Source organism: Phyllopteryx taeniolatus, chromosome 14 (assembly GCF_024500385.1).
Source record: "Phyllopteryx taeniolatus isolate TA_2022b chromosome 14, UOR_Ptae_1.2, whole genome shotgun sequence".
Lineage (NCBI taxonomy): Eukaryota > Metazoa > Chordata > Actinopteri > Syngnathiformes > Syngnathidae > Phyllopteryx > Phyllopteryx taeniolatus.
The window spans coordinates 17,240,161-17,262,479 of NC_084515.1; the positions used below are offsets into that span (position 1 = coordinate 17,240,161).

General features: G+C 42.6%; 1 protein-coding gene across 9 annotated transcripts in view; it reads right to left on the reverse strand.

Annotated features, from left to right (window-relative positions):
• Nucleotides 1–22,319, reverse strand: part of agla (amylo-alpha-1, 6-glucosidase, 4-alpha-glucanotransferase a) — a 66,505-nt gene that overhangs the window by 26,896 nt on the left and 17,290 nt on the right. For 7 of the 9 annotated variants that reach the window (XR_009791971.1, XM_061798793.1, XM_061798795.1 and 4 more), the window contains exons 6-15: nucleotides 21,968–22,149; nucleotides 20,232–20,343; nucleotides 16,770–16,893; nucleotides 12,246–12,348; nucleotides 10,732–10,829; nucleotides 6,669–6,808; nucleotides 3,995–4,182; nucleotides 3,293–3,416; nucleotides 340–503; nucleotides 48–149 (exon numbers count right to left, since the gene is read on the reverse strand). Coding sequence is in view for 8 of the 9 variants with exons in the window: in XM_061798793.1 (XP_061654777.1) it covers nucleotides 48–149; nucleotides 340–503; nucleotides 3,293–3,416; nucleotides 3,995–4,182; nucleotides 6,669–6,808; nucleotides 10,732–10,829; nucleotides 12,246–12,348; nucleotides 16,770–16,893; nucleotides 20,232–20,343; nucleotides 21,968–22,149 (1,337 nt within the window). In the remaining variant the exon portion in view is untranslated. Of the gene's footprint in view, nucleotides 1–47; nucleotides 150–339; nucleotides 504–3,292; nucleotides 3,417–3,679; nucleotides 3,804–3,994; nucleotides 4,183–6,668; nucleotides 6,809–10,731; nucleotides 10,830–12,245; nucleotides 12,349–16,769; nucleotides 16,894–20,231; nucleotides 20,344–21,967; nucleotides 22,150–22,319 lie in introns of all 9 variants that reach the window. The other 2 variants (XM_061798796.1, XM_061798791.1) reach the window with 1 other exon arrangement.

Genomic DNA, 22,319 nt, shown 5'->3' on the forward strand with positions numbered 1-22,319 from the left:
TTTCCATTTTGCTGAGGCCAAAGTTGAAAATAGATTGTGTGTGTAACCTGATGGGGTACTAATTCATCATATCCTCGGGTAGAGCCGGTAGCACAGCAGGCCATCGAGACCATAGCAGAACTTGGAAGAGAGTCAAGTGCTGAACGCAGCTGCAAAACAGAAAATTAATGTTTTACTTTGTACTGCTATTTCATGTGCAAGTACGAGAATGAATATCTCAATGAAGAAAAATAATGACAAATCATTCATTATTGTGGAAAAAGTATTTAAGTACATTTAATGTGATTATAATTGTTATTTTTAAAATGTAAATCAATTTCCATATTTTTGATAGAACACCTGTATAGGACATTCGTTGTCATGGGTTACATCGAGGAACATGGCATGGGCAATGCAGGGCACCAGTGGGCGGAGACTAGGCTGAACAAAAGCTCCAACTGGTTCACCGCCATACCGATAGACCAATCTGCCCTCTTCGTGGCTATCACCAGCTGACATGGCTTCTAAAAGATAGCGTAACGGTACAAAACACAGGACAGAGATGTTTTAACGACATCACAAAATGGCTTTCTTTAGGCCAGCACACACAGAGCAATGTGACCGAAAGGGAGTGAACTCTTGCACAGTGTGCGTTGTTCTACAAGGGGCAGTCAAAAAGTAGTGAGCCCAATTTAATTGAACAAAGAAATAAATCATAAATTTGGGCGGTTTGTAGTTGAAATACTTTTGTTTCTTTTTTTTTTTTTTTTTTTTTTTTTATAAAAAAGTTTGAAGTTTCTCCTCTTCCTGTTAGCCATTTTGGAAATGACGTCATTGTTGGATGCACGTCAAATGCAGAGAGTTGTGTTTTAATTTCTTGCTTTGGAAAGGGAACCACCACTAAACATTTTCAAAGGTTGATAAAATGTTGTTGGGAAGCTGCAATAGGCTACAGAAAAGTCAAAAAGTGGGTGTCCGGGATCAGAAGCAAAAAACAAAATCTATATTAGAAGATGGTGTGATAGTGAGAAGGTAATGGTCACAGGTATTTGGTAAAAGGGGCTAACTAAAAGTTTATATCTTTACATTATAAAAACATTCTTCACAAGAGACGGACCGAACCTACAACTGTACAACTACAGATGGAGTGGATAGCTAGCAAGTGAGATGAATGATGTCATGTCATAAGTTATTACATCCATAAGACTGGCAATGCCGTACATTGCTCTGAATGTGAACTTCGCTCCAATAATAAAGCTGTTAAAAAATTTCAAATTTAATGCTTTGCAATATTTCAAATATTTTGTTCTTTCCACATGATTGATATCTGATGCCAAACATGTCTGTCAAAATCTGTCTTTCCAGGGCAAAGAAACAACAACACGTAGCCTATTTTTGGAAGACAAGCAAACAATGAGGGCCTCAGGGCCTGTCTTGTGCTACGTTCAGACTGGACGTCCAGTGTGAACGCAGCATGAGAGAAAAGCATGCTTAAAGGTCAGAGGACAAAGACGTTATGGGGTCAGTTAAAATTCATATTTGCATTGTTTTTATGTTATGTAATACATGCACGTCACTTCCAGCAAGTTGTCAACTATAGCTAAAAATGTGTTTTTTGTTACACGTATTGAGCACTGCCCGAAAATACCCGAAGCTAAAGACACCGGGGTGTGGTTACTCGATCCACCGCAAGGGCTACCAGAAGTGACGTTGCAATTGACAAACACCGCATCCTACACTCCATACGCAATGGCGAGCAACGTGTCGGAATACGGCGGAGGGGAATTTCGATGTACAGGAGCGCCCAACTGAACTTGGCATCGTCAAACCGTACACGTTTGAGCCTATCAGGAGGTCGGAACCTGACAGTGACTACAACGAGCAGCCGAGTAGCAGCTGTACGACAGAAAAAGGGTGGCCACTGGGTCGATGTGACGGTATTTCAAAAGCATGTCTTTCTATACAATATTTTTTAGCACAACTATACGTATTATATATTCATGTTTCAGTGACACCGCATAAGCTTTTACATAGTATACAGTATTCCTATATATTGTGTGCCCCACGCTCGAGTAGCTTTATAACACGCCGCACAAAGTCTTCGCCGCGTCTGTCGGCTTGTCATATAGGCAAAAGTACAGACGACAGTATTGAAAAGTACTGTGTGGGTCTTTTTTTTCCGACTGCCCAGTGCATAATAACCATAATAGAGTTGTCAGTGTATATATAAGGAAATCCTCACCTCTTGTCTGGGCCGCTTTGCCGCTGCACAGTGGCAGCTGCAAGATGGCCGTTTGAAAAATAGTTGGCACCGCAGCTGGTTGCAGCCTCTGCCTAACTACACCTGTGTATCTAATGGCTTTCTGCGAAGTCTCTCTCAAAAGACGCCGGTTCGAAGTGATCAGCACAGAGTTTGGAATGCTTGCTCGGCACACATAGCTGACCATGTTTCTTTCCATATCCACTGGTCACGTATTCCTTTTTCACTCGGAAAGCCCAAAAAAACTCTTGCCACTGCCTGAACCATTTGTACAACCAAATGCCCCACAATAAACCATTGTGACATCGCTAAATCATATGACAACAAATATACAAGGGCGGGGACAACCGCATGGAACAATAGCGCATAACGCCGAATGAACAGGCTGTTTGGCTCGTGTTACGTCACAGCGCCAAAGACAGGAAGGCGCTGGATGCAAAAAGCAGAAGGCGGATTCGGAATCATAGTTATTGATTTCACTGCTGTATATCTGCTATATAATCACTTCGAAATGTCAGATGTGGTTTGTAAAAGGGTTCGAGAGTTATCATCTCTGTCCTCTGACCTTTAATTGATGTGAGATCAGCCAACCAACTTGGCCATTTAAGAATAGATTTTTTTGCGTTCAAAAAGTCATAAGTTACTGCCTCAGATCTTTATTTAACAGCTTTGGAGCATTGCTGAATATGAGCTGTACACATTAGCATTCATCTTGTTACTTCTATGAGCAGTCACCCTCATGAAAGGGCACCTGAACAGTAGTCAGAATGCAGACTAGCATCTCGCCAACAAGCTGCATTATGTGCACGTCCGCAGCAGGACTCAAAAGTGTGACTCGGTCGTTCCAAAGTCCTTTCGGGTGACCTTTTGACACCTTAAATTAAAGCTGCATGTGTACATTTGATTTACATGTCAATTTAATTCAAATCCACTGAACATGTATTAGGGCATAATTATGAAACCTCTGTCCTTGCTAAATCAGGAATATACAAATACATATATACAAAATGTGAATAAGGGGCATTAAATGTGTAAAAACACATAATACCGTACCTCGTATCAGTGATGTAATCCCTAGTTTTGTAACGAAGATGTTATCCAGTTCCTCACTGCCAGTGAAGAGTTCAGCCACCACATACAGGTTAGGGCACACTGCTCTAGCCACACCTAGCATGAACTATTCGACCACCACCACCACCACCACCACAAAGGAACACATCAAAGTGCAGGAAATGAATATAAAGCGAGATAGAAAAAGGAGGAAGGGAAGGGATGGGTATATGAAACAAATGTCAAAGTCATAAAGCCGGTTAGTGGGAAGGAACAGAAATGGACAAGTCACACCAAATTAATTCATGCAGTCGTGGGAAGGAAAGTGAAAGAACACAAAATGCAGGAAACGGGGAAGAGAAACACCACAACATTAGTTTGAACAATTACCTCTTATAAGGCTGCTAATTCCCAGCCGATTCACAAATACATTGTCAATAACTTCGCTGCCTGTAAACAGTTCAGCTATCAAATACAAATTTGGTCTGACCACTCTGGCTGCATCAAGCATTGCCTGGACAAAACATTACATTACAGATGGAGAGAGAAGAAGAGACTTGTCATCAGTCTACAGTGGTTTTGGAATCATTATATTTGTGGGGATTCAAATCAAAGGAGGATTTAACTCAATAGAACGTTTTCTATATTTACTTATTTAAATTGCTCGTCATACTCGCGACGACTACGACTCCATGAATAGCTTACCTCTGCGACATGTAATGGTGTCGAGTGGCAGTTATCCAGTCTGACTCCATGAAAATATTTGGCAGTTATTTCAGTGTATTTCTTCATGTGAGCCCACAGATAAGGGCAGTCTTCAGGTCCCTTGCCATAGCGAAGTTTGACACTGTCGCCCCAGCATATCAACTCCCGGCGAATGTAGACATTTGACCCTAAAGTAAGAATACATTTAGACCACAGACACAAAAATACAGTAAGCCCCAAACCGACAACACTGATTAAATGTACATTTATGAAACGAGAAAATGACCAAAGCAGAAATGAAATGCATTTATTTTTGTTCATACATAAATCGGGTATCTTCAAAAGGTATCTCGGAGGCACCGAACTGAACTGCAGGGGAGCACCTGCCAACTCCCCGAAGCTACCCTTTTGGGTGTGGGGCAGTTGACGGACGACGCTCCGTTGGGAAGGAATTGCGGTGCGAGTTTTTCCCTGACCGAATGGCTCACGACACCATCCTGCACCTGAAGTGCGTCTTTTTCCTCTTCTTTTCTTCAAACCATCCCTCGTGAGCGTTCTTGCCAACCACCCGGAAGGTCGACCTGCCTGCCTGCCTGCCTGCCTGAATTGGTCTACGCGACGTTAAGTCCAACATGTTGTTACTAAATACAAATTAGTGCATGTTTGGGTCAAAGAAATAACAGTCACAGAGATTCACATCTCTCACACTGTCACCGCGCAAGCTCATTCCACCCTCACATCACGGGTTCAGGCTCCTTTACCAATGTCCGTCTGTACTTTGTTTTGCTTTTCTCTGCATTGTTCCCCAGTAAATTCACCGGTTAGATTTCATGACATTTCTATACAACACCCACTACCTGTGTCGTTTGTCTGTTTGGATACGAAAAGAGACATCTGGGATCTAGAACTCTTGCTTAATTCCTGTAGCAACCTTCAAATTACGAGACAGAGGTTTTTCCGTCACTTTTTCCTCAAGTTTTACACATCTAAAAAGAGACGTAGTTCCCCTTTACGAGATAAATTGCAAGTGTCATGTCTGCAGTGCTCATCACCTGGCTAACACCATCTCTACTGTGAAGCATGGTGGTGGCAGCTGCGGGGCTGTTTTTCTGCTGCAGGAAGTGGGCGACTAGTCCGCACAGAGGTTAAGATGACAGCTGCCAATTATAGAGAAATTCTTGGCTTCGGGAGCAGCCTGTGAACGTCCTTGAGTGGCCCAGCCAGAGCCCGGATTTGAATCCAATCGAACATCGAAAGGCCTAAAAATGGCTGTCCACCAACGCTGCCCATCCAACTTGACTGACCTGAGAGGATCTGCAGAGCAAAATCTGAGAATATGCCCCAAAACAGGTGTGGCAGGCTAGTAGAGGCAAACCAAGAACACTTGAGGCTGTGATGGCTGACAAAGGTGCTTCAACAAAATATTAAGCCAAGGGTGTGAATATTGATGTACAGTGTCTGTTATGTTTGAATGCTTACAATTTTATACTTAGTTTTACTTTGTCATTCTGGGATATGTCGATTTATTATTATTATTTTTTTTTAAGAACACTCAAATCAGATTTAGTCTGTAAAATTAAACGTGGAAAAAGTGAAGAGGTGTGAATACTTTCTGGTGGCAGTGTGCGTATATATATATATTTTGCCAACTTCCGTGCGACAGTCATAATAATTATTAAATTATGGCTTCAATATTTCTCATTTAAGATGTTTTATTACATCAACCTTGTAATGGTGGATGCAGTTCCAGCCCGAATCAAAGCGCCAGTATATGAGATTTTGACATTCCATCATCAAAAATACTATTTCTGTGTCTATGGATTAATTCACCTTTGCCAATTCGGTTTCTGAAAGCGGCGTAATTCCATCTCAAAGGTCAAAATTAAAACTCAAGGCACTATTTTGCAAACAAACAAATAACATTGCTGTTGACTGCACTGGTTAGTTTATGTATGGACAATAGTTTTGGTTTCTATTTTGTGTAAGAAGAAACATGTAACTTCTCTTGTATGCTATTTATATTACATATTGATGTTTCCTGTAGCCACAATTGCTGCTGAAACGATGCAAATTTCCCCATTGTGGGACTAATAAAGGTTAGCTTACATTACAAATATTTATGAATAATAATATACCTTTAACCTACCCACATTCTGAAAGCTCATGCTCGAAAGGTATACGACCAAAGCTCGTGACATCACAAGGATACGTCTTAGCATTGGCCACAAAATTAGGACAATTTAGAAGGTGAGAAAGAGTTTTAAGCCATATCTCAACAATTCAGTACTACAACCCCAAATCCACTGAAGTTGGGACGTTGTGTTAAACAAATAAAAACAGAATACAATGATTTGCAAATCAAACTACAAATACAAGATATTTCATGTTCAAACAGATAAACTTTATTGTTTTTAGCAAATAATCATTAACTTTGAATTGTATTCTGTTTTTATTTATGTTGAACAACGTCCCAACTTCATTGGAATTGGGGTTGTACATTGTTCTCAGTCCTTGCACATTTTCAGCACTTACCTTGAAGCATATTTAATGTATGTAGAAACAAAACACATTTCTTTTGGGAGACTTTCATGTATCCCACACACTTTCTTCTCCTTGTGTAGCTGACAAATATGCTTTCTGCTTGTGCACCTTACTTTACATCTACTATATTTACCTGGCTCTGCAAAGTTGCGCAGCGGGTCATCCCCCATCACCCAACCATTGTGAGCAAGGAAGTGACATGTCTTGTCTGGCTCATCCAGCATCTGCATCTCCTGCTCGAGTGTCATGTCTTGAAATGGGAAGGTGAAACACCTGAGAGAGGAAAACCATCAGGCCCTCTTTAAAAACTGATTATACCCAGAAAACTATTGAGAATATTCTGCTGAACATTGTAACAAATACAGTTGTTGAACTCAGTTACAGCAATCCTTTGTGTCAGACAGAATGCATGAACAAAGTATACCACCCAATCAAACTGGGTCTCAACAGCGTAGCACGGTGGCTGGTTCACCCTGCCACCGTGCGGACCTGTCCCTGTGACCCAAGCTAGGCCTGCTTTTGGTCAAATTTGGATACTTAAGGCAATTAACAACTAACTCCTCTTCTCCTTCGCCATTGGCCACATTAGAGAGAGATGAAACATAAATCCCGGGACATCCTGTGAAAGACCGAGAGGTGGTGGGTCAGCTGACATTACATTACAACTTCAAAGGACTACAGTAGCTCCGGGGGCGAAAACTAATGGTAGCGAGGCGCTATATCAGAGCTTCACAACGTCATTAGCCTACTACAATCCAAGCACCCAGAGACATTTTTTGGTGAAATTGACGGACACACTCTTCTCTCTCTACACGAACGACTGCACCTCAGCACACCCGGCTGTCAAACTCCTGAAGTTTGCAGATGACACCACTGTCAGTGCTGCCAGCAAGACAAGAAGCGAGAGGGGAAAAAACAACCGAGAGAGCGAGAAGGTGTGAGTGAAGAGTTAAATACCCCAGAGGGATTGCCGACTTGGAGAAGACCACACCCATCAGCTTGAATCTCCTCTACAAATTTGATAAAATGAGTTTGAAATCAAATATTAATATAAAATAACCTCAACTTGGTACTCTCTTTACCCAGAGGTCAAGCATATCAGACTGACAGTTTATACTTTAGTTTTGGCAAAACAACTGCTTATGATTCAAATCACATTCCATGCTGTTTTGAGTCACAACAAAACAAACAATCCTCAGAAATCTCACAGTTGCTCAGAAAACGACACACTGACACAGACATCAAGGCATACATTTGGAATATTTCTGCAGAGTTCATGAAATAGTGAAACATACTTTTATCCTTGGTTAAACATCAATTGAGAGTTCACCTATCGACTTTGCAGTTCCTCTCGACGCCTGCGGGTGTCGCCTTGTCCCAGCAATTGTTTCTATTCCCAGACAGGTCCGGTGGAACATCTGGCCTTTGATGCTTGGGAGTTCAGACTTCGAGGGTAGATGTTAATTAGTTTAGGGCCCACGAGATGTCTCCTTAGGGGCAATCTCACAGCACGGCCGCTTGGAAGAATGCAGTTTATCAAGGTGTGGGGAGTCACTGTGTCACCTCAGTTTGCGGGGCGCTTGTCCGCTACAGCAGCTACTTTAAGAGCTTTAGGAAACTCGTCTGACTTAAGTGAGCAAGTGATTATTTGCTGCAAATCAGCTAGCACAGACTTCGCAGTAGCGTTGAGAAAGTCAGATGGTATTGAGAGAGCTCGGTGATGGTTTCAGCTGCTGAACCGTTTTCTCTGCAGTTTTTTTGGTTAACTATACCAAAATCTTACATGGTGGTAAGAGTTTTTCCTGGGTAGATTCAGATGGAGTATCATTTTGCTGATTTGTGCGGATATTTAACTTGATTGATTGTATTTTTTCACTAAAATAAGCAAATTCAGTAAGTTTGTAGTTCTACTTTTTTTGTACCGTATTTCTTTGGCCAACTTTATGTGCCTTGTAATTACAGGTATCAAATGCCTGATCTCTGGCCTGACTTATTCTGGAAAAGACTCCGCAGATAGTCAGATTCACAGAGAAGATTCTTCATGGGTGGAGGAGGGGCACTTCGCATCTTAGTGGACGGTGGTTTCAGGCGAGGGGGGATGGAACGAAGATCTTGGAGTTGTGTGGGCTGGACTCCAACATTGACAATAGCCTTCACCCTGTCCGTCAGATCTAACATGGCATTTAGGCTAGAAGAGAGACCGTTTTGCATTGGGGTTTGCTCCAATGGGGCAGGAGATTGAAAGTGCTGCCTCATCTCATTTTTGTGGTTGAGCGACGCTGATAAAGTCATCTGCGCCTCGTGTCGTCTCATCTCTTGTTCCTCCCGATTATTTGGGAACAACTGCATTTTTTTGTCCTTCAGCTATCAAGAAAGCCAGTGTTGTCCTTTCAGGCCCCTGAATGACGTACACAGTAAAAAAAAATTGGCAGCCAAAAACCTTACCCCTTGTCGACAGAAACTGTCTGACTTGTAAAGAGGTCTGTGCTCCCAAAAAAGCGGAAATTGTCAATGAAATTCACGGATAGTACAGTCCACACTTCTTTGAGCCACTTACTTAACTGACAGCCTACTGAAATGTACATCTCCAACTCGTACCATTGGGAGAGGCCCATCCATCAATTTTCGACCGCTTATCCGAGGTCGGGTCGCGGGGGCAGTAGCTTTAGCAGGGATGCCCAGACTTCCCTCTCCCCAGCCACTTCATCCAGCTCTTCCAGGGGGATCCCGAGGTGTTCCCAGGCCAGCCGAAGGACGTAGTCTCTCCAGCGTGTCCTTAACACGCCTCACCAGGGAGGCGTCCGAATCAGATGCCCCAGCCACCTCATCTGACCCACAGCTCGTGACCATAGGTGAGGGTAGGAACCTAGATCGACCGGTAAATCGAGAGCTTCGCCTTTCGGCTTAGCTCCTTCTTTACCACAACGGACCGATACCAAGTCCGTATCACTGCAGACGCTGCACCGATCCGCCTGTCGATCTCCCGTTCCATTCTTCCCTCAGTCGTGAACAAGACCCCAAGATACTTGAACTCCTCCACTTGGGGCAGGATCTCATCCCCGACCTGGAGAGGGCACGCCACCCTTTTCCGACTGAGGACCATGGTCTCAGATTTGGAGGTGCTGATTCTCACCACAGCCGCTTCACACTCTGCTGCGAACTGCTCCAGTGAGAGTTGGAGATCATGGCTTGATGAAGCCAACAGAACCACATCTGCAAAAAGCAGAGATGCAATACTGAGTCCTGCACGCCTCGGCTGTGCCTTGAAATTCTGTCCATGAAAGTTCTGAACAGAATCGGTGACAAAGGGCAGCCTTGGCGGAGTCCAACCCTCACCGGGAACCAGTCCGACTTACTGCCGGATATGCGACAAACAGGTCCTAGGTGAGGGACCAGACAAAGCACGGCTCAAAGACCCCTTGTGATGACGACACAAAATGGACTCAGGGTCACCGGGGACGCGGGTCACCGGGGCCCCGCTCTGGAGCCAGGCCTGGAGGTGGGGCTCGAAGGCGAGCGCCTGGTGGCCGGGCCTCGAAGGCAAGCGCCTAGTGGCGGGGCCTGCACCCATGGGGTCCGGCCGGGCACAGCCCGAAAGGGTAACGTGGGTCCCCCTTCCCATGGGCTCACCAGCTGTGGGAGGGGCCATAGGAGTCGGGTGCAGTGCAAGCCGGGCGGTGGCCGAAGGCGGGGACCTTGGCGATCCGATCCCCGGCTACAGAAGCTGGCTCTCGGGACGTGGAATGTCACCTCTCTGGCAGGGAAGAAGCCCAAGCTGGTGTGTGAGGTCGAGAAGTTCCGACTCGATATAGTCTCCACGCACTCCCCAGCTCGGCGCCTGTACGTTGGGGTTCACCCTGGTTTAGGATGTTATGTTCCAAGTTTATATATTGAAAAGTAAATGTTATTACCACACGAACACAAACCAAAGTATCCAAATTTGGTAACATTGAATTGGTAAATATTCAATGTTCAAATGTGAAATGTAACCCATCCCTATTCTTGGCACAATTTTCATCTGTAGCAAAACTATCCTCATATCTGAAAACAATGACCACGGTAGCTTTCAGAAGATCAAATGTGTTTTCACTTACATGCCTGGAGGAACACTCTCCACCAACCTTGGTTAAAATGGCCTAAAATAAGTTTTTGTAAAACTTTGATGACAGACAGGCAAATAATACAAAAAAAATTACCTGGTAACAAGAGGGTTCTTCTTGCTAACTGGGCCTAATTTAGGTCCATGGTCTGCCAGACGCTCATACATTACATTTCCCACAATGCAGTTGGCTGCCTGCAAGTAAACAATTACAAGGAAATATGAAATAAAAGGAGTAATAAAGAGTAATGATTGTTTCTATTCACTTTACTATTTAGTAAACTCGGAACAATTGGTCAGTAGCAAAAATATTTTCACATAGGGTTTGACAAAAATTATTAATATTAATTAAAAATAATGTTAATTTGCATTTTTGAACCAACTGGAAACTTGATTGGCAGTATATTGTTGCCTGTTAAGGCGTTCATGACTGTCTAGCCCTGTGTGCTAAAAGTTTACAGTAATATTTAAGTACAATTTTGGGGAACAGAGCCCGAGTCTGTTTTATTTATATTTTTTTATCTAATTTCTTGTTCTACATTTCAATGTCAATATTCAAGATTCTTGAGAATAAAAAAAAATGCTCTAAAGGGATGTACTTGAGTTATTATGCTTTGATATCATGTCAGCGGCAATTAAAAAAACATTGATACTATTGTTTATTGTGATAGTTTCTGGGAAAATATACCGTCTTTTAAATCTATTTATTATTATTATTATTTTTTTAAACCGGTCTTGTTCAGCTGCATGGCCTTGCAGAATGGCGGCTCTGTATGCCTTTGAGCTGGAAGAGTTTTGCTGTGGAACAGGGGAGTTTGAAACTCCCTCTGCTTCTTTTTTAATTATTCTGATGTTTATTGAAAATGCAGCCAGACAGAAAAGGGTTTTAGGGGACAGACTGGACAAGGGGACTAGGGGTGAAAACCAGGGAAGAATAATAGTGAGACAGTCTAGATATTTGAACACAAGTAACATTACAAGTTATTTGTAGATTGGGAGGTTGGGGGGAGGACACGCGGTAACGACATGCAATAACTAATCAAGAGAACAGGACAGGATGTTGGAAAATGAGCAAGGCGATAGGATTCTTTTTTTAGTGTCTAAAAACCTCTAAGAACCTGTGAGTTGATATATTCGTATAACCTGTGTTGTTATTAGTGAATCCAAAACAAGTATTTAAAGTCTATAGTGTTTCTATCAAACTTATTAGTGAATGAACACCATATCACATGCATGTTAGTGTACGGAGTTGCTGAGCCGGCACATCGAGGAACGGTGAAAAAAAAATAAAACTGCGACGTTGAATCCGATGTGGTTGAAAATTTTGTGCCGGTGCACCCAAGAAAAAAAGTTGGGCGCACAAGTGCAACCATTGCAAAAGTTAATCTCGAGCCCTGGGCTGGAACAAAAACTTACGGAGAGGCTAGGCTGCCTTCAGCCACTATGGCCAGCGCCTTTGGAACAGAGATGCAGCAGGACCGCAGAGACTTGATGTTTTAAAAAGGAGGCTCAAAACTCACCTGTTTGGTTTAGCTCTTAACCAATTTCTTAATTTCTTATTGAGACATTTATGATTTTCAGAAACATTACCTTATCATTATCTGACTCTACCTGTTCTTGATGCTGATGCACAATGTCGTGTTGTTCCTCATTAAGCTGGTTCAGTTTCTGTCGCAACAAATAGCAGCACTGCTCTATGTCCTGAAGTGAAGAACTGTAGGAAGAGTTAAAAAACATACTCATTGATTACATTGTAACAATGATTCTTACTCATTACAAATAAATTGCTTCATGCTACGCATGGCTATAGGAGTACTGTGAAAAAGTATTGTCCCCCGTCTCACATCTCACGTTCATGCTCGAAAACCCTCCATTTTTGCTGAATTCAACCAATTCTGCAAGGAAGAGTGGACCAAAATATCTCCATAGAGATGTGAAAGACTCATTGTCAGTCATAGAAAATGCTGATTTCAGATGTTGCTGCGCAGGACGGCCCAACCAGTTCTTAGGTTTCGGGGGCCATGACTTTGCAACACAGGGCCAGGTAACTTTGAAGAGTTTTTTTCTCCTCAATACATGAAATCACAATTTAAAAACACCATTTTAAGTTCACTTGGGTAATATTTGATATTTGCATCTGTTTGATGATCTTAAAGTGTGTTGAGTAGTGGCGAAAACTAATGGAAATATTAGTATAATCGATACTATAAATTATGTCTAAATTAGTATAATTCACAGTACAAATTATGTCTAAATTGGTATAATTGATAGTACGAATTCTGTCTAAAATTACAGATTGGGGTCAGGCCCAGGTGCGGTAAACCAGCTCTACCGTAAAACGTCGACCGGATGGTGCCAAAGTGGAGATCTAACAGGTCAGTCTTAAACTCATTGGCTTGCTTAATCCATATTAGCAGACATATTGAACCTGTAAGAGTTTATTCCAAATATTTTTGGTAACTAAGGATTAGGAGCCCACAATTATCTGTATCCACGCAGGTATTTGTGAGAGAAAGATGATGAAGCAATACGACCTTTCAGTGTACAAGTGGGAAATTGACAATTAAGTCTTTTGTGTCTTGTTGCATGTTTAAGGATATGGGAGTATATGTTATGCATACATGTATTATTTCAGGAAAGATTGATCAGAAGTGAGCTTTTTCCCTTGGAGAAGGCGAATACTGGCTAACAAGTTATTGTAAATCGTAGCCATAGTAACGCAGGAGAAACGCTGTGAGTAATAGCGATGGTGAAATGTACTCACTAAAATGGGGAAGTAAAACTGGATTAAACTCGGTTTGACAAGCTAACGTGAAGATCAAAAGAGGAAGTGAAACAAAGGCCTTCAAATAGACATGACATTGACATTTCTATACAAGTAAAAAACTCCAGCATATGAGGTACTATTGAAGCATTCATTCTCCCTCTATCTTTGCGGGAGACGCAGGATGATTAGAGAGTCTGCTTCGAAAAAGATCGCTTGAAAAGTCTTTGACAAAGATTAGACAAAAGCAAAATTGAGGAGTTATGCTGTGGCTCTGAACTCGCTCCTCAAAACCCACATCTCATCTTATTACAATTTTGAAGAACACGCCTGTTGGAGGAATGCTTGGCCTGATCAATCGAATGTTCCTTTATGGATTGGTTTTGATTTTTCATTTATTCTTTTTATTTTCATGTTTTGAATTTTGACATCTTGGACGTTTTTTGTTTTTTTTGTCTCAGAGAATCGGGAAGGAATATTTTCTGCCATTTATTAGTGGGTGGGTGTTTCATTGACAGTTCCTTTCTGTGAATTTCATTATTTTTTGATGATTTAATGTTTCTGGCAGAGTTAAACGCTCATTTAATATTTTGCTTTTCATGTTTTTAATTTTTACATTTTGGACTGTTTTCATTTACCTGAACTGCTGTTTTGGTTTTCATCTCAGAGGATCGGCCTGAAATATTTTCTCTCATTTATGAGTGAGTAGATGTTTCATGTACAGTTCATTTTTGTGAAATTCATAATTGTTTATTATTTGATGCTTTAGCCATCGCCAAACGCCATCTATTTTTCTGATTATGGAAAAATGTCCCTTTAATTTTAAGAGTAAAGAGCACATTGTTATTGATGTTAGCAGAAATAACCCTATCCACACAGCTCATAAATATTTGACCCCAATTCTTAAAAGGTTGTTTCGGCTACAATTTAAACACCAACTGGACCCGACTGTCGTACCAAGACCGTCTGAATATCCTAGGTCATTTGAAGTGAATAGTGAGGGAGCAGCTTTAAAAGGAGCGTGGTTAGCGTTCCACCCAACATTTACTAAGGTTACTCTGTGGCGGTGAGGCCTAACATCAGCGGGACCGACGTTTCATAGATGGCTGTGAGAACCTCGGCGAGCGAATCCGTCCCGACACCGGTTGAATCAAGCTCCCGTCGCCGTTTACGGTCCACTGTGTAACGTCGGGGAGCTTAAACCCTTTAAACGGAGAGCCGCTCAGGACTCTCATAGTGCCTGAAGGTGCATGGGAGCCTGGGGTAAGCGAGACTTGACACATGGCGCCCAATAACTGAACCCGACTGTGAGCTTATAGTGTTTTGCTTCCCAAATCTCTATGAAACTCTACTCACCGATACATTTGGTGTCAGTCGACCCCGAGCCGATTTAAATCAGTCCTCTTTGAGGAATAGGGTTTCCTGGAAAATAACTTTTTTTGCCACAGCGCTGAAATAGGCGTGCCACAAAGAAGATTGTGACTGTTTTAAACTGTGCAAAAATAGAAGAATTTAGAAAGGGGGCCAATACCTTTTGACGGCACTGTATGAGAAAATGAGAGGTGCACTGACTGAGGAGTTTTGGCATGACATACTGTGTCGTCCAATCAAATATAAAAATCCAATAGACAGACGGCAAGATGGCATTGAAGTAATCATTTCTCTTTTGGACACTATATGAATGTATTCTCATTATGCGACCCATGACAGGGAAAAGCAAAAGCTGAAAGTCGTCTCTTCTTCTGCGTGATACATTATACAAGCTTTGTAGCAGTCACAGACAGTCGGGCTCAGAATTGTAAACATACTCAACCAACATAAAAAAATCTATTTCACATTGACACTAACAGTCCATGAGTTACATGCTATTTATATTGAAATTAAGTAACCGCAACATGTAATTTTTGGGCAAGCTGCTGAACCTCATTTCAGTGTCTAACAAAGTTCACAGCGAGAAATAATTTGATCTTCTATTCATCGTAAACTTAATATTAACGTGACTTCATATTTGCAATATGGCATTGTTTAGGGGACAACATGGTCACTTTCTAAACAGTTTTTTTTTTTTTTAATCCACATAAAAGTTTTTTGTTTTGTTTTCCCCTAAAAGCCTTATAAGCCATATGAAAAAAAATTATACAAGATAACCTCTGAAAGCGTATTACTGTAACCAGTGTTTAAAATGACATATCTCAATTTACATAACAGGACAGTCATTGTCAAAGTGGCAATGAAATTTACAAATTCACGCTACGTTTCTTTTTTATGGCGGCGGGATGTTATAATTTGTAGAGTGATTGTCTCCTAACGTGAAGGTTGTGGGCTCAATCCTGAGCCCCTGTGACCGTGGCGAAGGGTTCTTGAGCAAGATACTGAACCCCCAGTTGCTCTTGATCCTGCATCATCAGCTGGTGATTGAGGAGACGATGTTAAAGTCCTTTGAGTGCCTTGAAGGTGGAAGAGGGCTATGCAAGTGAAAGTCCATTTAACGTTTGGACATCAAATGTGATTATATCATATGATTAATTGTTTCTCCGGGTACTTCCTCCCACACCCCCAAAAGATGCACGGTAGGGTGATTGAAGACTCAATTGTCCGTAGGTATGAATGTGAGAGCGAATGGTTGTTTGTATGTGCCCTGCGATTGGCTGGGGACCGGTTCAGGGCGTACCCCGCCTCCCGCTCGCAAATGACCTTGGATAGGCTCCAGCATACCTGCGACCCTAGTGAGGATAAGCGGTGTCGAAAATGGATGGATGGATGTTTAATTATTCTTGGTGCCATTCAGTATTACTTACGGAAATATGACATACGTTTATATCCAAATCATTGAAGAAGTAATAATATTTACGCTACCTCATGTTAGGTAGCGGGACAGGACAGACATTTACAGTCTTTAACAAATCCTTTCCATTCACAAAGATTTACAACCACAGTAATTTTAGTCAGATAGTCATGCTTCAATCATATTGAAAGTGTTTTGAATTATTTGCTCAAGGGGAAGAGTCAATACATGCTTTGAAAATGACAGTTATGTAAATAGTACCGCTCGCATCAATGTTTTTATGTTGAAAAGAAAGTTCAAAACAAAAGACGCATGTAAACCATGCAATCCATTTACAATATTTTTTGTCATAAGTTTCAAGAAGTATGTACAAATGGATATTCATTCAAATGTTCTTAATGCTTGCATCAAATCAGAATCATTTCAAAGATCCATAATATTTCTTAAATCACACTGAACATACAAGAAACAAAGAAACACTTAACACAAATTTGTGCGCGTTTTTGTGCCTTGTTCATAAGTTCCTAAATACACATTGAGTCATGTGGTACATTTATACAATGAATTGTGTTAAAAAATGTTTTACCTGTGAGGTACAAATTCTTTAAGAGCAGAGTTCATGTCCACGGTGCTGCCATAACGTCCCCAAGCAGGGTCCTGGATGATGAGGCCTTTTGTCCCTCCAGTCTTACTCTGGTCTGGTTTCACTCCTGAAAATGCAGGCATTGTACATGTGACCCATAATGATCAGATTATTGATTAACGTGTTGCTTTTCTTGCTGCGATTTAATTTTTTTGTAAATGAGGAGAATTTTGCAACAGACATATACTGCTCTACAAGACAATATAACAATATTTATTGGCATGTATTCTTTATCTCTGTGAAAAATGACTAACATTACAGCACCAGCTTATTGAGTCACAGTAGTTGTGCAACTGTTCTTTGTTTGTCTGCATGACTGTATTCTACTGCCCCCCGATGGCCAAGTTGCACACACCAGAAGGAGCCGAAATAAATGAATAACGGGGCTCTATTTTCGTTACTAGCACAAATCCAGCGCTGCGAGGAGGCAGGCTTTTGGTCATTTGGGTGTTTAGATCCCCCCCAGGCTAACACAAACACCACACTGCAAACACTGGCTGACCAGGTAAACAAACCTGGGGGAAAAAAAAAGCACCCAGATTCACCCCACATTATTTTAACAAAGCAAAACTCAACCACAAACTCCCTAAATACAAGTACACATTGACTGTCCCAGCAGGGAATGCAACATTCTAGACCACTACTATACCACGCGAAAGGACTCGTACTGTGCTGTTCGAAAGGGCTCGTTTGATCACCGTTTAAATCACTTAATAAATTATAGGCACAAACTTAAATGTGCGAAGTGTGTAGTGAAAACAGTGACGAAGTGGACTAATGAAGCTAAGACGGAACTTCAAATCTGTTTCGACTGCACGGATTGGAGTGTTTTAGAAGCTTAAACTGGCAGCTTGGATGTATATCCGACGTCAGCTTCTGTGAAGGTGTGTGTGTACCAACTAAGACATTTCGCACGTTCAATCACAATAAGGTAATAATAATAACAAGGTATAATACCAACTTGAACAAAGTGGTGTTTGGAAAGGTGGCGTTTTTTTGGGGGGGAATTTCTTGAAAAGTTTTGGGGGGGTAGTCGCCCCGACTGCAACAATATATCAAATATGAGTAAATACTGCCACTTTACAGTACAGTACAATCCTTTGTCCATATCGGCTATGCAGCGACTTTTGTCTGTAGTGCAAGAGGCATCCTAATCAGATGCCCGAGCCACCTCATCTGGCTCCTCTCAATGTGGAGGAGCAGCGGCTCTACCTTATAGCCACAGCTCTGGTCGGCCGCCTCAGCAATGGAGGCGCGGAATAGGAGTTGAAACCCCTTCTGACAGGGGATTCTGCCAGACGTGCACAGGAGACCCTCACAATACATTTAGGTCTGCCAGGTCGGCCCGGCATCTCGCCCCACCATCGGTTGACAGCGCCGCGCCTCTTTTCACCAGAGTGTCCAATGACACAACCACAAAGTCGATCATCGAAATGCGGCCTCGGGTGTCCTGGTGCCAAGTGCACATATGGACACCCTTCAGGCCTCTTTATACTCCCGCGGTCGCGCGGCTGACAACGCCTGCATTGCATCATGCGACTGATGAATTGGCCCGCGCGGCCCCTCTGCGTAGCTTGACGCGCACACGGCAAACATTTTTGCTGCGCGTAGAATGCCGCGGAGATCATCTCTCGTGATTGGCCTGTTTTAGTCAAATGCTCTGATGATGTAATCAGCGTTCCTCCCTGTTCCACATAGCATCGCCGCCTTCTCGATTGATTTTGCAACATAATTAAACGTGTCATCTGGTCATCTGGGTCCACTTGTTCAAGCAGACTCTGTTCCACGGTCGCCATTGTTGTTGCTTTGTTCCTTGTTAGTTACGGAAAGGAAAGGAAAAACGGCCACAGTAACGGCAGAGTAAACTCCACCCTGTGGCGTCCGAGCCAATACCAGCTGTAGCGACACCCCCAACTTGGAGGAGAACCGCAGCACACTTTCAAAGCAGCGTGCGTGGGTTGCGCTCGAGTATAAAGGCAAACTGCGTGCGGGATAGCCCTAGACAACTTAGCTCCTAGGATCGTACTCGTTCATATTCCTCTAAATGGAACTTTAGAATTGCATTTGATGTCCCTTCTCATTTTGGCACTGCTCTTGCCATTCTGGAGTGTTGTGTGCTGTCGGATAAGACGGTTGCCCTGTCGCGTCTCTGTGGAGGAAAAGACCTCCAATTATGTATTACGTCGAACTCGTGCGTTTCGTAAATTCGATCAGACGAGGATATTCATGGGGAATCGTAGCTAGCGGCTTCACACCGATGAAATACGGCTTTACAAGAGTGATGAGGCTACAGCTCAACTATATGGAAATCGAATGTCATAGTATAATCAGAAGCGAGATTAGCGATACTCGGCTATGTAGCTCCTGAATGTAACTCCGGTGTCTAATAATTCTAATTGTTCATTAAATGTCGGGGGAGTGCGTTTGCTGTGAATTTGTCACCGTCGTAGACTACCGATACCCAAGCGTCTCATAACGAGCTACATAACCAACAATTCAAAACATGGCTTATATCGACGTTGCTAAAAACATGACTGTCATTAGTATGACTATAAATAATTATGCTCACTTGCATTGATGTGCTTCTTTGTTCATTCTGCTGTCTTGTAAGCAAGCTCTTCGCCTGTCAGCAGGGGAGGAGTCCCATACCCCTCCACGACCACACTTGGTTTCAAGAGCTACACACCCCTTCGTCTTACCCCTTCCCCTAGGAAATCGGATGTCTCTTCGTTCTCGTACACATGCAAAACCGAGGGCTGCGACGAAGGGGAAGGGCTAAGGGGTAGAATTGGGATTGCCCCTAAATCAACGGGAGGATGCGTACAGCATGTGCCCAGGGACAGCCGTGAGAGGGAACGCCCAAGTTTGAGGGGAAGTGCCTCTCTTGTGGGTGCTTAAATGACAGATTTGAGTAGACGGGAGAATGTGCACACACCTTTATGACATACACACACACACACACAATAGCCCTAGTCGCTATACATATTTAGCAATTTTTACAACCCCTATCGTGTAATATTTTTCAAAAAAAAGGGACTAGTGAGTTTAATTCCTGCTAAGTAACAGAAATCATAAGTAAAATCGAGAGGTGTCATTTTACGACATTTGTTTTCCTTCTTCTCACAGCTTGACAATTTGTTTTGTTTTTCACCCATAGATAGCTCTCTGGTTTTCATGTTGGTTACACATCTTACTCATATAAATGTGGTCTTTACAGGCAAAATCCAAATGTGAAGCAGAGCACTTTATTGTTTCGATGAGAAATGCACTGAGGCACACCTGGGCAACAAGTCTCATTCATATTTTGATGGTTTCAAACTACAGCAAAAATAAAATGACTTGGGATCACAGTCTCAATATTTCTGGAAGAGAGTGTATATATCCGCGCTGTGTAGTTGTACAGACCATTTCGTAGGAGATTTCTGAACTGCTCCACAGCACTGTCCACTTTGACCTGGTAGAACTCCCACAGTTTGATTCGAGGGTACACATCCTGCCACAGCACACTTCGGATCGCCTGACACACAAAATAAAAATATCGATAAAGGCAAAAAGCACCCGTCCAATGCAGTAAAGTCCAGATTTTCAAATCGAAGATCAAACTGTTGAAGTGATCTGCTAAATCTTTGTCTGAAGCCACACCATCAAGTAAAATGTGTCATTCCGCTTATTTTGGAATCCTGTCATTGTTTTCATTCCATTCTTTAGGATGTTACTTCTCAGCTCTACCTCAATTTTATCCCATACCTTAATTTAGCCTCTTCTTTTTTTTTTTTCTTTCATATTTCAGACTTTTTTTTTAAATTTTAATTTCAGACATTCTCTGTAAAAACATCCCCTTCATTAAAAACACCTTTCCTTTTAAGTCCCCTGATACTGTAGCTTCAGCGAGCCATCTAGTTAAGGGATCACAGAGTCTCTGTGAAAATTAAATGTCAGTCATAACACCCTTGTAGGGCAAGTGAACGGTCATTGCTCCAGACTTGAATCTTCTTTATGCACGTCTTCGCCCTCCTCAGCCAGCACAGATCTGGATGTAGGAAGGAGATGAACACTATTGTGATCTGAAGAGGCGGTCTTGCCTCAGATTTATATGGCCCTTTAATAGATGCATCACATAAAAATTGTCCAGTGATTTCTTAAGTTTGCAATGATTGAAATCAACTAAAATAAAATTAGGAGCATCGTACAAAGTTGAAGTAGCCAGAGGGCAAGGGCAAGGGCAGACTGGCGTACGAGGAGACCGGGGGCCAGTGGGCTTAGGCGCTTGTAGCCAATTTCTTCTCAACTGGACCCTAGTTTTCAACCTTCAAACTTACAGTTATCCCACCGAACAATCCAAGGTACCATGTCACCCTCAACTGGTCACCAACCAATCGCAGGGCACATATAAACAAACAACCATTCATACCTACGGGCAATTTAGAGTCTTCAATTAACCTAGCCTGCATGTTTTTGGGTAGTGGGAGGAAACCGGAGTACCTAGAGAAATCCCACGCAGGCACGCGGAGAACATGCAAACGCCACACAGGCGGGGCCGGGATTTGAACCCCGGTCCTCAGAACTGTGAGGCGAATGTGCTAACCCGTCATTCACCGTACCACCACTCAACGACATAACTATAAAAAAACAAGTCGACCCATCCTTTGAACCCCTCTGCGGAGGCTGTGCGGAAGGACGTCCGGGCGGCGTTGACCCGGTCCGCCACACACAATAAACAGCTTGCGGACAGTCATCGCTCCCCGACGCCCGAATATAAGGTGGGTCAGTCCGTCTGGCTTTCTTCCCACGACCTCTCCACCTGCGCCCTGCCTCGCAATCTCCAGTCCGCGGCCCTGCAACAGATTTCTATTCTCAAAGGATTCCTGGCGGATTTTGGATCGATAACGGAGTCCGCTACCGATACAGAGTCGTATCGCTCGCCTTTACGAACGGGTATTCGGTCGCATCGGTTTATCGTTCCCAACCCTATAAGACAGGTGCATCCAATCAACTGAATTTACCACAGGTGGACTCCAATTAAGCTACAGAAACAGCGATAATGAGTGCAAGAGCCGATATTTTGTCTGAACAGTCTATGCTGCCATGGAAGTTTGAGAACTGACTCAAATATGAAGTGTAAAAAGAAATAGTGCACTTACATTCAGATGATTTTCATTGGTGATATGAGCAGAAAGGCCAATGTCCTTGTACTTTCCTTCGACTATCCTGGTGGTTAAATGCCAGATAGCTCTGTCCAAGACCCAGGCTGGACGTAGATGGGGAGAGTTCACCAGGTTGTAACCACATTCTGGATGCTCTCTGATCCACACGCTATTAGCAGCTGCAAACAAAAAATATCATGAAAATCACCACCAAAAAAAGAAATGCATTTGAAACATTCATGCATCAGTAGTCAGTATCTGGCGTGAGCATCATTTGCTTCAGGCAGCGTTAATATCTCCTACGCGCAGAGTCACAGAGTTGATAAGGTTGTGGATAGCGGCCTGTAGA